Genomic DNA, 15,044 nt, shown 5'->3' with positions numbered 1-15,044 from the left:
CATTCTCCTGCCTTCCCCATGACCTTTGACACCCTTACTAATCAAGTACTGATCAAATTCTGTTTTAACTAAACCTGATGACTTGGCCTCTGAGCCGTCCGTGGCAATGAATTCCACAGCTCCCTCATCTCTCCAAAAGCATGCTGTCTGGGCTTAGACATTTTGACACGGACGGTTAAAAAATGGTGGCTATCTACTCTTTCTATCCCTCTCTTATTCTGATCAAGTTCTCTCAGGTCACCCTGATTCTCCTCCACTCCAGAGAAAACAGCCCAAGTTTGTCCGAACTCTCCTTACACAGTAGCTCATGCCTCTAATCCAGACAACATCCTGGTGAACCTCTTCATTGCTGTCCTAAACACCAGCGGCGTAACGGACTTTAAGTAAGTAAATGGTGGGTTGCTGATTAATAAGGCTGTTGAAGGTGAAAGGTAGAAAGCAGCAGAATGGGGTTTAGAGGGAAAATCCTATAGCCATGATCGAATGGTGGAGAAGACTCAATGAATGGAATGAGTATTTCAGTTCCTATGACTTGCGGTGTAGTGGTGAGATGGCGAAGCCGTGGGGAGTAGGGTGCAGGTATGATTGGGTGTCTGGGTAGGAGGTGGTGTCAAGCACCTTTTCACTTTGTCTTATGACCAACAATTAACTCAAAAGAGTGTATCAGTCATAACAGCGCTTATTTTTACTTGCAGCGAGGGAAGACCGGCACAAGAGCGAGTAATAGCTGTTCTCCAAAAAAGCACAAGCGTGTACATTCACTGCTTCGGACACAAGTTCAAGGTCAGGGTGCATTCTGTTTGTCTGCTTAATCAGCGTGTTCAGCATTTTCCCAGTGACACAGCTGCCGGTCTGCAGTCGAGTGCTCAGGTTCCATCAGCATGGTGATGCACGAACATTATTAGCAAAGCTCTCTGATACAACACAGGTTCCAGCTGGTTACAGACAAAAATGGTAGAAGTGAAGTGCATTCCCCCAGCGGTGGAGAAACATTGCTACACCACTCGCTCTCTGTGAAAATGGTTCCAAACCCTACAGCTCTCTCCATTTCTGTTAACATCTCCGATCCATGTAGCCTCCGCCATCTGTGACAGCCCTTCTACACCTACACCCATCACCATTCTGTGAACCCGTCTGACCCCTACTCCACTTGTCATCTCTGTAAAACCCTCCACCATCCACCCTGGCAGATTCAGATGACAGTGGACCCGAGAAAGACACCGACTATGGGCTCACCAAACACATTCACAGGAGCTGACATTTTTTATAAACCTCCCGATTTGTACGGTTGTATTGACTAAACAGCTTCCTGGCTTCCTATCTTTAACTCCCCAGCCCCACCCCCAACGTCCTGCTTTCCACAAGGATTCCATTCGTCCCTTCCCACTAATCCCCACCCCCCCCCCCCCCCGGAACATATCCTTGCAAGCGAGGGAAGTTCTATACACTCCCATTTACTTCCTCCCTCAGTCCCAGTCTGGATCACGAACAGACCTTCCAGGTGAGGCAACACTTCACCTGCGAGTCTGTCAGGTTGCTGTGCCGTACCTGTTGCTCCCAGTGAGGCAACACCTCACCTGCGAGACTGTCAGGTTGCTGTGCCGTACCTGTTGCTCCCAGTGAGGCAACACTTCACCTGCGAGACTGTCAGGTTGCTGTGCCGTACCTGTTGCTCCCAGTGAGGCCTCCTCTACGTCGATGAGACCCAACGTTGATCAGGAGTCGACTTTGACAAGTACGTTCGCTCCGTCCGCAACAAACAGAATTTCCCATTCACGAGCAAGCGTAGATCTGCAGATGCTGGAAATCCAAGCAGCACACACAAACTCATTACAAATGATTTCAAGTCCCCTGGCCCCGATCATCTTACTTTCACTGTGGATACCCCGTCCATGTACACCTCCCCCTCCCACCAGGAAAGCCACACGAGCTTTCTCCATTTCCTTCTGGACAACCAGACCCCACGAGTTGCCCTCCACCACCACTCTCCTGCTCTTTGTTTCACTTCTTTGTTTGAGCGGAGCTCTGCTGTCACCTTGTAGTAAGCCGGTGCTGTTTTCCCTTGGGGCTCCGGATTCAGAAGACAAGGCGGGTGTTATGGTTCAGCTGATCCGGTTGGAGTGCACCGAGACAGAATATAAGGTGTTGCTCCTCCACCCTGAGCCAGTTAGCGGAGCACTTCGCCGAGCAGCTTCGCACCGTCCGCCACAAGTAGAACTTCACAGCGCCAAAGGTTTTAATCCTGATTCCCATTCAGGGTTGTCAGAGGTTAAAGCGGGACATCATTAGGAGGCAGGAACAGGCTGAGAATTGGCAGGGGGTGTTCAGCCCACTTGCGTGTGAATGATTCGTTTTGGTCTGTCAAATTTGGAGACACAGCTCAGTACTAATGTTAAGACTCTTGGCAGTGAGGAGAATAAATGAATCGTTGTCCTTAGGACACTCAAAGCTACAGCACGGGTTGACTTGTTGCTAGGAAGGCGTATGGTGTGATGACCTTCATCAACTGTGGAATTGAGTTCAAGAGCCATGAGGTAATGTTAGATCTATATAGACCTTGTGAAGAGCCCACTTGGATTACTGTTTTCAGTTCTGGTCACCTCACTACAGGAAGAATGTAGATGCTATAGAGAGTGTGCAGCGGAGGTTTACAAGGATGATGCAGAACATGCCTTATGAGTATAGGTTGAGTAAACTTGACCTTTTCTCCGTGAAGGGACGGATGACGAGAGGTAACCAGATCGACATGTATAAGCTGATGAGAGGCATTGTTCGTGTGGGTAGCCAGGGATGAAGTGGCTAACACGAGCGAGCATATTTTTAAGGTGCTTGTTAGTAGCTTCAAGGGGGATTTCTGAGGTAAGTTTTTGCACAGACAGTGGTGTGTGTGTGTGTGTGTGTGTGCGTGTGTGTGTGTGTGTGCAATGCACTGCCAGGGGCAGCGGTAATGGCGGGTACAATAGGGTCTTTTAACAGATTCTTAGACAGGTACACGGAGCTTAGCAAAATAGTGGGCCACGCGTTAGAGAAATTCTAGGCAGGTTCTAGAGTAGGTTACACGGTTGGCACAACATTGCGGGCCGAAGGGCCTGTAACGTGCTGTGGTTTTCTATGATTCTGTGGAGCTCCATGCCACACAAACGCAGTTTTTGAGAAGCTGATGATTGCTTTCCTGGATATTGATTGTGTTGTTGCAAACTCTGGGTGACTGGAAGAGAAGTTTGTCGCAACAATATGACTCTTCCCATTACAATCAAACAACTAATCACCGAATGTGAAGGACGGCTTGTCTGGTACAGGGGGTGGAGTCAGGGGATTTGCTTGCTGCTTTGGTCTGTGGGTACGACATATCTCGTATGAAGCAGTGGTCCGTCAGATGTCTCGGTTCATTCTTGGACAGTACGTCACTTCATCAGCTCGTTGTTTACGTTTCTTTCCTCATCAGGGTGCACTTCGTGAACCTTCTGGAACACTTCCTTGCGTGACGAACTGAAGACACAAACCTGTTCCCCTGGAGGACCATATCTTCCAATGCTGACAGTTCAGCTCTGTCTGCCCAATAATCCCGAACAAATATTGAACATCTATTCGTAGTTGCAGGCAATCCTTTCTGTATTGTCTCTCTGCGTACCTTCCTTGATGCAGCCGTCCCTGCTGGTGTCCTAATCGTCTCTGTTCTATCAGGAGATATTGGAATGGAGGGAACAATCGTGTCCACATAGGACATGTACATCAACATTAATCTCTTGGTAAGTCTTTTATTTCTTGTTGACAATGCATTAGTAGCAAATATATCCTCCCTAGCGTGTCGCACCAGACGGTCGGCCATTCCTGTCTGGCGCGTGGTGTCTGGATTGGTTTTTCGGATTAACGGGGTCACAATATGAACATTCCTGACTCGAACCTTTGTGTGTTTTACGAGGCCGAGTGGCGAGCTCAACGCTCAACCCAGCATGGATGGAAGGCGAGCCGGTGGGGTGGGGGGGGGGGTGTCGCCCGACTTGGATTGGAACTCAGGAGCCTGCGCTCCGGAGTCCGGCGCTGATGTCACCGCCACCAAGCAACACGAAACACTAGAGAGAGACCATAGCAACACACACAGAATGTCAGCGCCCCCCACCACCAAGCAACAGGAAACACCAGAGAGAGACCATAGCAACACACACAGAATGTCAGCGCCCCCCACCACCAAGAAACAGGAGACACGAGAGAGAGACCAAAGCAACACACAGAGAATGTCAGCGCCCCCCACCACCAAGAAACAGGAGACACCAGAGAGAGACCACAGCAACACACACAGAATGTCAGCGCCCCCCACCACCAAGCAACAGGAGACACCAGAGAGAGACCATAGCAACACACACAGAATGTCAGCGCCCCCCACCACCAAGAAACAGGAGACACCAGAGAGAGACCATAGCAACACACAGAGAATGCTGGAGGATCTCAGCCGTTCCAGCGGCATCTATGGAAAAGACAACATCTGCAGTCAACAAAAACTGTTGTTTACCCGACAGCTCGACGTGTCAAAGGCTCCCTCTCTCATGAGCAATATCACTCATTTTCACAGCAAAAGGGGAGACTGACAGTCGCTGTTATCCTATTAAAAGTGTGCCGCAGTGAGATCCACGATGTTCCCTATCCTGCGACGCCACTGTCGGCAACACCAGCCTGAAATCAGGCATCCACAGGTCCGCACCCCGGAGGCGGGCCTGGAGAATGTCAAAAACCGGTCGGCCAAAGAGCACCCGGAACTGGAACCCATCCACCGAAAAGAAAATAGGTTGCGAATGCCACTGGCAGCTCCGGGCCTCGATAGAACCCGACCAACCCTGAAAAGGGAAAAATGAGGTATTAAAGGCAAGAATTAGGCCGTTTTCGCAGCCACTTGGTGCCGTCTTAATTCTGCCCTTATTTCTTTGCTTTTCTGTTGCTTTGGGTAACAACATGAGTTCTGCCCGCCTCCCCCCTTTTTCATAGCATGCACCGTCACCTCGGCCTGTGCAGTTCCCCAGCTTGTGCTCGTGTGCTCTCTGCTGTCCGTGTCACGGTCCCAACCGTTAATTCCCCCCATATTCTCCTAATTCCCCTTGTTGCGACACACCTGATTCTCATCTAAACCTGCAGCGTAAATACCCCGGCTTTGCATCCGCTCATCGCCAGGTCGCTGTTTCAGCCAGTGTGGTAATTCACGTTCCCAGCCGCCTCGGATTGTGCATTCTAAGATTTACTTCAGTGCCGAGGTTTACCCGTGTAACTCTGCCTCTTCCTGTCAAGCTAAGTTTTGCCTGCCGCCTGTCTCCTGTTTGCCCTTCAGCTCCAGCAACGCCCTGTGTCAAGGTAAGTTTTGCCTGCCTGCTGCTTTTCCGTTCACCCTCCTGTTTGCCGTTCAGCCCCAGCCACGCTCACGCCCTCGTCTGCATCCCGACTCTATCTCCGTGCCGGTGTCCTGCGTCTGGGTTTGCCCCGTTCCTTGTCACAGTCCAACACATATCCACAGCCTTTGGCAATGTCAAGTCATTCTCCTCACGGAGCTGTCTGTCTCTGAGCCTATTATCTGTGATTCCACAGACTATTTTGTCCCCATCTGGTAAGTCTGTCAAATCTCCAAATTCACAGGACTTATTCAGTGTGTGCAGCTCAGCTCAGTATTGGTCTCAAATAACAACTTGTTTCTGGTCACAGGAAAGAAAGGTTACTTCCCTCAATCGTGATGTTTTTTATTTGGAACAAAATACACCTCAAGGCTGTTTCGTCAATTTGAAAGCTGTTTTAGATATCCAAAGCATCTTTGCCAATTACATGTGGAAACATATACGCTTTCAAAAGTGGGAACTTACTGCTTTTCCTGGCTAACAGAGTGAAGGTGTTTGTGGAGCGACCTCCCAATCTACGCTGCATCTCGCCAATATAACACAGGCTCCACCGGCAGCACTGCATACAGTATGTGACACTAACACACTCGCTGGTGAAGTGTGGCCTCATGTGTAAACACTCCCTGAATGGTAGTGAGAGAGAGAGGAGGTGTAGGGGCGGATGTGTGGCAATTGTTCGGTAGCAAGGAGAAGTACCAGGAGGGAGATCAGTGGTGTGGGACGAGCTGCCAAAAGGGAGACGTGTAGACCACTTTGGCGTGGTCCTATCTTCTGTCCAACACAGGCGGGATCTCCTGACGGCCATTTCAATACAGCTTCCCATTCACATCGCCACACGTCAGCACAAACTTTCCTCCACCCACTGTCAGCCCAAGATGGTGGCCACCAGTTCCGCTGTGGCTGCCAGTGAATGGTCAGTAAGTCATTTCCTCATCGTTACCTATCATCCGGGCACAAAAACAACCACAGCTAATTTTCCGGTTAAATTATCCTTCGATCCATCTGTAAAAAAAAAGAAGAAGGGTTCTCGCATCGTAATAATTGTGCTTTATATATGATCAAGCAACAGGCAGAACAGAATGCTTAGACGTGATTAAATCGTGTAAGCTAAAATCAGCTGAAGGCTTTGGAACAGCGGAGGTGGGGGGTTACCGACAAAGATACATCGCATGATCCAACAGACCCATATTGCTAGAGTGGTGAGGACACAGGCACCCAGAACTAAAAATGCTCTTCTTGTAATGTTCCCAAGGGAATCCCCCTGGGCCGCATCAAATTCTGCGAGAACGCCATCTTGCCAGCCAGGGCTGTATATGTTGCTTCATCAGCCACAAGCCCCGGATCACCAGCGACCCGAAAGAACCTCTGAATAAGGAGAAGAGAGCCTCCAGGTGTGGAGACAAGACAAGCACTGAGGCGAGAACGGGGTGAACGGAGGGCAGGGCTGAGGTAGGTTTGAAGGTCCCTACAAGAGGAAGCTGGAGTACAAGCTCCAGTAGGGTAGCATAGCGGGCGTGTAGTCGGCTACGAAGCAGGTCACCGGCTTCAAGGTTAAAGAAAGGAAGATCGGAGGCTTGCCTGGACAGGGCCAATGAAGTGGATTTGTTTTTCTCAGCAGGTTCAGCAGGGGACCTACTGCTGTCCACTGTCCCACTGGCCAAGACCACACACCATCCCTGCCGTCGAGGCAGGTTGAACGGACAGCTGGAGAGACTAGAGACTGCTGGCCCAGACGGTACCAGCCCCAGGGTACTGAAGGGCAGTATTTTGTAGCACCTTTACAATTTGAGTCTGAGTCTGGAAAAGATACTGGTGCCGTGGAAGACTTCTTGCTTAGTTCCTCTACCCAAGGAGGCGACTAAATCGGGTCTTTATGACTACAGACCAATTGCCCTAACATCTGATGCGATGAAGGGGCTGGCGTGGCCGGTGCTGGGCCACAGTTGAGATCTTCATTGGACACTCTCCGGTTAGCCAAGCAGCTTCTTGTGGGAGCGGATGATGCCACCGTCTGCCTGTTGAAGCGAGCTTGCTCACACCTGGACAATGCTGGTGGCATTGTGAGCACCACATTTTTTGATTTCTCTTCCGCCTTCAATACAACCCAATCACGTTCTGAGCAAGAAGCTGCAAAGGATGGGCGTAGACAAATCCACTCTCTCCTGGATCACTGACTACCTGACTGATAGACTCCCAGTTTGTACCGCTGGGTGGTTCTCTGCCTGAGGTGGAGGTGAGTGTCACTGGAGACCCACAAGGGACTGTCCTGTCTCCGTTTCTGTTCACACTGTACACATCAGACTTTCAGTACGACTCTGAGTCTGGCCACTTGCAGAAGTTCTCTGATGACTCTGCGGTAGTTGGGTGCACCAGAGACGGGCGGGAGTCGGAGCACAGAGAACTGTCTGCAGCAGGATGTTGGAGATCTTTTACCAGTCAGTTGCAGAGAGTGCCGTCTTCTTTGCTGCCTTATGTTGGTGGAACAGCATTGGTACTTGGTGATGGAAAAAGACTGAACAAACTCATCAAAAAGGTTGACGTGGTGGAGCGCAGGTCAGGAAACATACTGCTATTCATTATGGACAATCTGGCACATCCTCTGCATGACCTACTGAACAAGCAGCGGATCATCTGTTTGAATAAACTCTGCTGTCAGAAGGATTGTTACAGAATAAGCGTATACAACAGTTCAGACATCATAGTCTCTGCTTTAATATTTCCTATATTATTATTGAAAATTGGTACATTATTATTCATTCTACATTTGATTTTGAGTTAAGTGTGCACACTTCTTGGTGTGTTTTTCAATGATGCTGCCAAAATGATAGAAATTGCAACGCGGAATCTGATGCGCATGCGTAGAGGACTGAGCTGATCCCGGATATCGCGCATGCGCTCAGTAGACGAGAGGCTCACGAGGATCGGCGCGGGTAAGAGGGGGCTCCGGATGGGCATTAATCATCAGCGTTTGAACCACGATTGAAGAACAATTACTGTGAGCCCGGCCCGCACTACTCCTACACCCCTGGGCAGATCACGGTCTTTTCCGTCTTTTTCAGCCCCAGAGAGATTTCGGCTGGTGACCGTTGGCGCGGCTGCGATCACTGTGGCGCATGCGCCTCGCCTTCGCTGGCCTTCCTTGGATGGCGGATAGATCGGTTTTTAGTTCGTGGGGGCTTCTGGGTAAAGAGGCAGCCATGCGGAGCGCTGTCGGCGTTGTCCTCGTACAGTCGGAGAAAAATGGAGCGGATGTATCCCCCAAACACTGCCGAACTCCAACGATGTGAATCCAAGCATTAGGGACTCGGAACAAAAGTATATTTCCCAGTTAATCTCCGATGAAGTGTCTACCTTCTAGTCAGTGAAATTGTCAATTAGTGCTGTTTGGCAAAAAAAAATCCTTCCATCAGCTTTTGTTCTCTATGGGTAAATAACGGTATGAAACACATTTGTCATCGATGACAAGAGACTTGTGGCTTTTGCATCGCAAAATTACCACATTCCAATGAGAATAACCACTACCATCCCCTTCATGTTCGTTAGCATTGCCATCGATGGGTTCATCACTGTCAAGCGCTTGTTGGGAGGGGATCAAAGTCATTAGAAAATCGACAGGATCAGACATGTAATAACAAGTGCTCTTTTGTAGTGCTGTGGGGCGTGACAAGAACTTGAAATAACATCAAATGGACAGAGTCAAATTGAGGCAACTCACAAGTTAATTGAGGGCAGAAATCCCCTATTCTCATACAGGCAGAGAATTTGTTGGTTAGTCAGGATGCTTGATATATACCTTGTCAGAAGATGAGGAGTTTGTAGCAGTATATAGAAATTTATAGCACAGTACAAGCCCTTCAGCTCCAACGTGAGATGAACTTCATAACATTGTGATGCCAGAGCTCCTGACAGACTAAAACCTCACCTGAATAATTGTTCTTCACCCACTGATGTCCTTTCAAATATTTTTACAGGTTTGAAATGGCAGAACACTTGTGCACGGGAATCTCAACATGTCAATTTTGCTGTCTGTGTCCAGATATATAAGAAGTGACGAAATACTTTCTTTGCAAGACCAACACATCTGTTATCGATCCTTGGAGATGAAGAGTTAATCTCATGCCGGCTGGAAATGTATTTTGTGTCTGAAATGAAGTTTTCTGTTGTAACTCAGTGAAATCCACTGGAACTGGGGTGCTGAGAACAGACTCACAGCCTACCCGCGGACACTCCAGTGAGTTCACAGTGGCGAGAGGCCATTCACACTCTGTGTGTGGGAGGGGAATTACTCTGTCATCCAGCCTGAAGATACATCAGCAAGTTCACAGCACAGAGAGATGCTCCACCTGTTCTGACTGTGGGAAGCAATTCAATCTATCATCGAGGCTGAAGATATATCCAAAAATACACCAGTGAGGGGATATTGACCTGCTCGGACGGTGGGAAGGCATTCACACACTCAACTGTGACACCAGCAGGTTCACACACAGCCATTCACCTGCTCTGAATGTGGGAAAAGATTCACTCAATCATCTCAACTGAACGAACACCAGCGAGTTCATTCTGAGAAGATGCCGTTCACCTGCTCGGATGATTGGAAGGGATTCACTCGCTCATCCACACCAGAGACAACAGCGAGTTCACACTGGGGAGAGGCCATTCACGTGCTTAGACTGTGGGAAGGGATTCACTCGCTCATCCACACTACAGAGACAACAGTGAGTTCACACTGGGGAGAGGCCATTCACCTGCTCAGACTGTGGGAAGGGATTCACTCGCTCATCCACACTACAGAGACACCAGCGAGTTCACACTGGGGAGAGGCCATTCACGTGCTTAGACTGTGGGAAGGGATTCACTCGCTCATCCACACTACAGAGACACCAGTCAGTTCACACTGGGGAGTGGCCATTCACCTGCTCAGATTGTGGGAAGGGATTCACTCGCTCATCCACACTACTGAGACACCAGTTAGTCCACACAAGGCAGAGGCCTTTCACGTGCTCTGAATGTGGGAATAAATTCACTTGGTCTTCTCAACTGAAGGTGTATCAGCGAGTTCACACTGGGGAGAAACCATTCAGCTGCTCTGAATGTGGGAAGGGATTCACTCGGTCATCTACATTTTTGAAGCACAACAGAATTCACACTGGGGAGAAGCCATTCAGCTGCTCAGACTGTGGGAAAGAATTCACACAGTCATCTGACTTGAAAATGCATCAACGAATTCACACTGGGGAGAGGCTGTCCACCTGCTCAGATTGTGGGAACGGTTTCACTCGCTCATGCATGCTGCAGAGACACCCACCAGCAAGTTCACACTGGGGAGAAGCCGTTCTGCTGCTCTGAATGTGGGACAAGATTCAGTCGATCATCTCACCTACTGGAACACCAGCGGCTTCACACTGGGGAGAGGCCGTTCACCTGCTCCGACTGTGGGAAGGGATTCTCCCAGTCATCTTCTCTGCTGACCCATCAGTTAGTCTACGCGTGGGACAGGCCATTCACTTGCTCCGAATGTGGGAAGGGATTCACTCAGTCATCCATGCTGCAGAGACACCGGTTTGTTCACACTGGGGAAAGGCCGTTCATCTGCTCTGAATGTGGGAAGGGATTCACTCAATCACCTCATTTTAAAAAACATCAACAGGTTCACAGTGAGCAGAAGTTATTCGACTGCTCTGAATGTGGGAAGGGATTCACTCAATCACCTCATTTTAAAAAACATCAACAGGTTCACAGTGAGTAGAAGTTATTCGACTGCTCAGACTGTGGGAAGGGATTCATTCAGCCATCTCAACTGAAGGAGCATCAGTTAGTTCACACTCGGGAGAAACTGTTCACCTTCCTCAGATTGTCAGAAGGGATTCACACTTTCATCTCACCTACCGACACACCGGACTGTTTTCAGCAGTGAGAGGATGTTGACCTGCTCAGACTGTGGGAAGGCATTCACACACTGATCCACACTGCAGAGACAGTGGTGGGTTCACACTGTGGGGAGGGTGGTCACCTGCTCAGACTGTGGGAAGGCATTCACACACTTATCCACGCTGCAGAGACAGTGGTGGGTTCACGCTGTGGTGAGGGTGGTCACCTGCTCAGACTATGGGATGGGTTTCAGTCAGTCATTCATCCTTGTGTCCCCCAACCAAGCTTTGACCCAACGTGAATCGGAGAGATCAGAAGCTTGAGAGGACGTAATTCACTCAGGTTCACCGACCGAGTATTAAAGGCAGTGGTTCAGGGCAGGTTATTTTTGAGCTTTCAGCAGTGGCCAATCTGTATTTAGGGTTGATTATCAAGAACAAGTCAGGCAGGAGCAAGTGGAGCGGTCACTGTTGGAGTGGACAGAGTTAGAGCGGAGACTTTCCGGCTTTACCTCTTTAGGTTTCAGTGAGGAGAGCCTTCAGTCAGAGAAGGCAAAATCATGCCAAAGGTAGAATTTTTTTGCCCCCTTTTCATTTGCTCAGAACAGTGGAGATGTCAGGCAGGCTAATGGAAAGCTCCTCTTGCGGGATGTGGGAAGGCAGGGGTCCCTCCTGTGTCCCTGATAACTACACCTGTGAGAAGGGCATCCAGCTTCAGTTCCAAACAATCCACATTACGGAGTTGCAGCTGAAACTGGATGAACTCCAGATCATTCGGGAGGTTGAAGGGGTGATAGGTTGGACATTTGAGATGTAGTTGCATCCAAGAAGCACGGCACAGGAAACTGGGTAACAGTCAGGAAGGGTAAAGTGGGAAACAGCGAGACCAGTTTACCCCTGTGTCCATCCCCCTGAACAACACAGATATCACTTTAGGTACAGTCAGGGATGGTGGGGATGACCAAGTAAAGGAAGGTCACAGCAACAGGGTCTCTGGCACTTAGTCTGGCTCTGAGACTGAGGAGGGAAGGGTGGAGAAGAGGCGAGCTGTGGTCAGAGGTTATTCATTCCTTCAGGGAACTGATAGGACGTCCTGTGGGTGAGAATGAGATTCCAGGATGGCATGTGGTCTCCTGCATGCAAGGTTCTGATATATGGTCTGGTCGAGTAACGAGGTTCTGCAAAGGGAGTTCAGGGAGTGAGCTGCTAAGTTAAAGGGCAGCTCATCCAGGGCTGTGATCTCAGGACTGTCATCTGTGCCACGTGCCAGGAATCGGAAGATTATACCGTTTAACACATGGCTAAGGAGTTGGTGCAGGAGGGAGTGTATAAGATTTTTGGATCTTCTGAGCTGGTGAGGATTGTTGTGTGCAGAGGAGTGCGACTGTGTTGGGGGGGAGAGCACATCGTTGATGGAGTGCGACTGCGCAGACAGTCTCTCACACACAGACACAGTGTGTGAGGGAGGGGAGTGAGAAGGGAAAAGGGGAATGAGGAATGAGGAGGATGGAGTTAGGGCTCCTTCACAAAGTCCCAGACTCACCCACCCCACCCCCTTTGGAATTGGTCCCATTTAATTTGCAGTATTTTAAGTTTCCACTCACTTAAAGTTCTTATTAAAGAGCTTTTTGTATGGGCACGTTGGAGCATTATCTCATTAGTTACCCTATTCCTATATGATATTTTCAGCATTCTTCTAAGAAACCGTATTTCTGTTGCTTCGAAGTTTCTTTGGAGTTCCGGTGTTTCCAGTCCATGTTTCTGAAGCATACAGCAAGATTGACCAGATGTCACATTTTAGTAGCCTAAACCGTGTTATCATAGAATTGTGTCTGTTGGTAAAAATCGTTTTTTGGAAGTTGGTTTTGGTAATACCAATTCTACTTTTTATTTCTTCTTTACTTCCAGCATCTTGTGATATAGACAGATAGCCAGACATACATTATTGATCCCGAAGGAAATTGGTTTTTGTTACAGTTACACCAACCAAGAATAGAGTAGAAATATAGCAAAATAAAACCAGAAGTAATGAAATAATACTAAGTAAATTATGACAAGTGGAAATAAGTCCAGGACCAGCCTATTGGCTCAGAGCGGCTGACATTCCGAGGGAGGAGTTGTAAAGTTTGATGGCCACAGGCAGGAATGACTTCCTATGCATCTCGGTGAATTGAGTCTCTGGCTGAATGTATTCCTGTGCCTAACCAGTACATTATGGAGTGGATGGGAGACATTGTCCAAGATGGCATGCATCTTGGGCAGCATCCTCTTTTCAGACACCACCGTCAGAGAGTCCAGTTCCACCCCCACAACATCACTGGCCTTACGAATGAGTTCGTTGATTCTGTTGGTGTCTGCTACCCTCAGCCTGCTGCCCCAGCACACAACAGCAAACATGATAGCACTGGCCACCACAGACTCGTAGAACATCTTCAGCATCGTCCGGCAGATGTTAAAGGACCTCAGTCTCCTCAGGAAATAGAGACGGCTCTGACCCTTCTTGTAGACAGCCTCAGTGTTCTTTGACCAGTCCAGTTTATTGTCAATTCATATCCCCAGGTACTTGTAATCCTCCACCATGTCCACACTGACCCCTTGGATGGAAACTGGTCACCGGTGCCTTAGCCCTCCTCAGGTCCACCACCAGCTCCTTAGTCTTTCTCACATTAAGCTGCAGATGATTCTGCTCGCACCATGTGACAAAGTTTCCCACTGTAGCCCTGTACTCAGCCTCATCTCCCTTGCTGATGCATCCAACTATGGCAGAGTCATCAGAAAACTTCTGAAGATGGCAAGACTCTGTGCAGTAGTTGAAGTCCGAGGTGTAGATGGTGAAGAGAAAGGGAGACCGGACAGTCCCCTGTGGAGCCCCAGTGCTGCTGACCACTCTGTCTGACACACAGTGTTGCAAGCGCACGTACTGTGGTCTGCCAGTCAGGTAATCAAAAATCCATGACACCAGGGAAGCATCCACCTGCATCACTGTCAGCTTCTCACCCAGCAGAGCAGGGCTGATGGTGTTGAACGCACTGGAGAAGTCAAAAGACATGAGCATCACAGTGCTCGCCGGCTTGTCCAGGTGGGCGTAGACACGGTTCAGCAGGTACATGATGGCTTACTCAAATCCTAGTCGGGGCTGATAGGCGAACTGGAGGGGGTCTAAATGTGGCCTAACCATAGGCTGGAGCTGCTCTAGAACAAGTCTCTCCAGGGTCTTCATGATGTGGGAGGTCATTGCCACCGGTCTGTAGTCATTGGAGCCACTGGGGCACGATGCCTTCGGTACAGGGACGAGGCAGGACGGCTTCAACAGCACAGGAACCCTCTGGAGACTCAGGCTCAGGTTAAAGACATGGTGAAGTACCCCACATAGCTGGGGGGCACAGGCTTTGATCACCCTGGGGCTGACACCATCCGGGCCTGCAGCCTTGCTTGGGGGTGGAGAGGTTTCAGATGTCTTCTCACCTGTTCAGCTGTGAAGCCCATCATGGTGGTTTCAGGGGGGGGAGGGATGTCGTCATGAGAGGTGGGAGGCTGTGAGGAGGGGTAGGAGGGGAGAGTGGAGTATGTGTTGGTTGGGGGCCGACAACAGATGAATCATGGGGGATGGGCAGAGGCCACAGTGTCAAATCTGTTGAAGAACAGGTTAAGTTTGTTGGCCCTGTCCACACTGCCTTCAGCTCCTCTGTTGCTAGTTTGCCGGAACCCAGTGATGGTCCTCATCCCACTCCAGACCTCTCTCATGTTGTTCTGCTGGAGTTTCCACTCAAGCTTCCTCCTATACCTGTCTTTAACCTCCCTG

General features: G+C 49.4%; 1 protein-coding gene across 1 annotated transcript; it reads left to right on the top strand.

The window, feature by feature from the left end:
- The first annotated feature begins 8,265 nt into the window (after nucleotides 1–8,265).
- On the top strand, nucleotides 8,266–11,121 carry LOC140722012 (uncharacterized). Its single transcript, XM_073036826.1, has 3 exons — nucleotides 8,266–8,305; nucleotides 10,213–10,615; nucleotides 10,671–11,121. Exons 1-3 carry the CDS (start codon nucleotides 8,266–8,268, stop codon nucleotides 11,119–11,121), a joined length of 894 nt encoding a protein of 297 aa, XP_072892927.1.
- Nucleotides 11,122–15,044: the final 3,923 nt, after the last annotated feature.

This window comes from Hemitrygon akajei, unplaced genomic scaffold, assembly GCF_048418815.1.
Source record: "Hemitrygon akajei unplaced genomic scaffold, sHemAka1.3 Scf000067, whole genome shotgun sequence".
Taxonomy (NCBI): Eukaryota; Metazoa; Chordata; class Chondrichthyes; order Myliobatiformes; family Dasyatidae; genus Hemitrygon; species Hemitrygon akajei.
The sequence above is the reverse complement of the archived record's forward strand: the minus strand, read 5'-3'. Positions and strand labels throughout refer to the sequence as shown.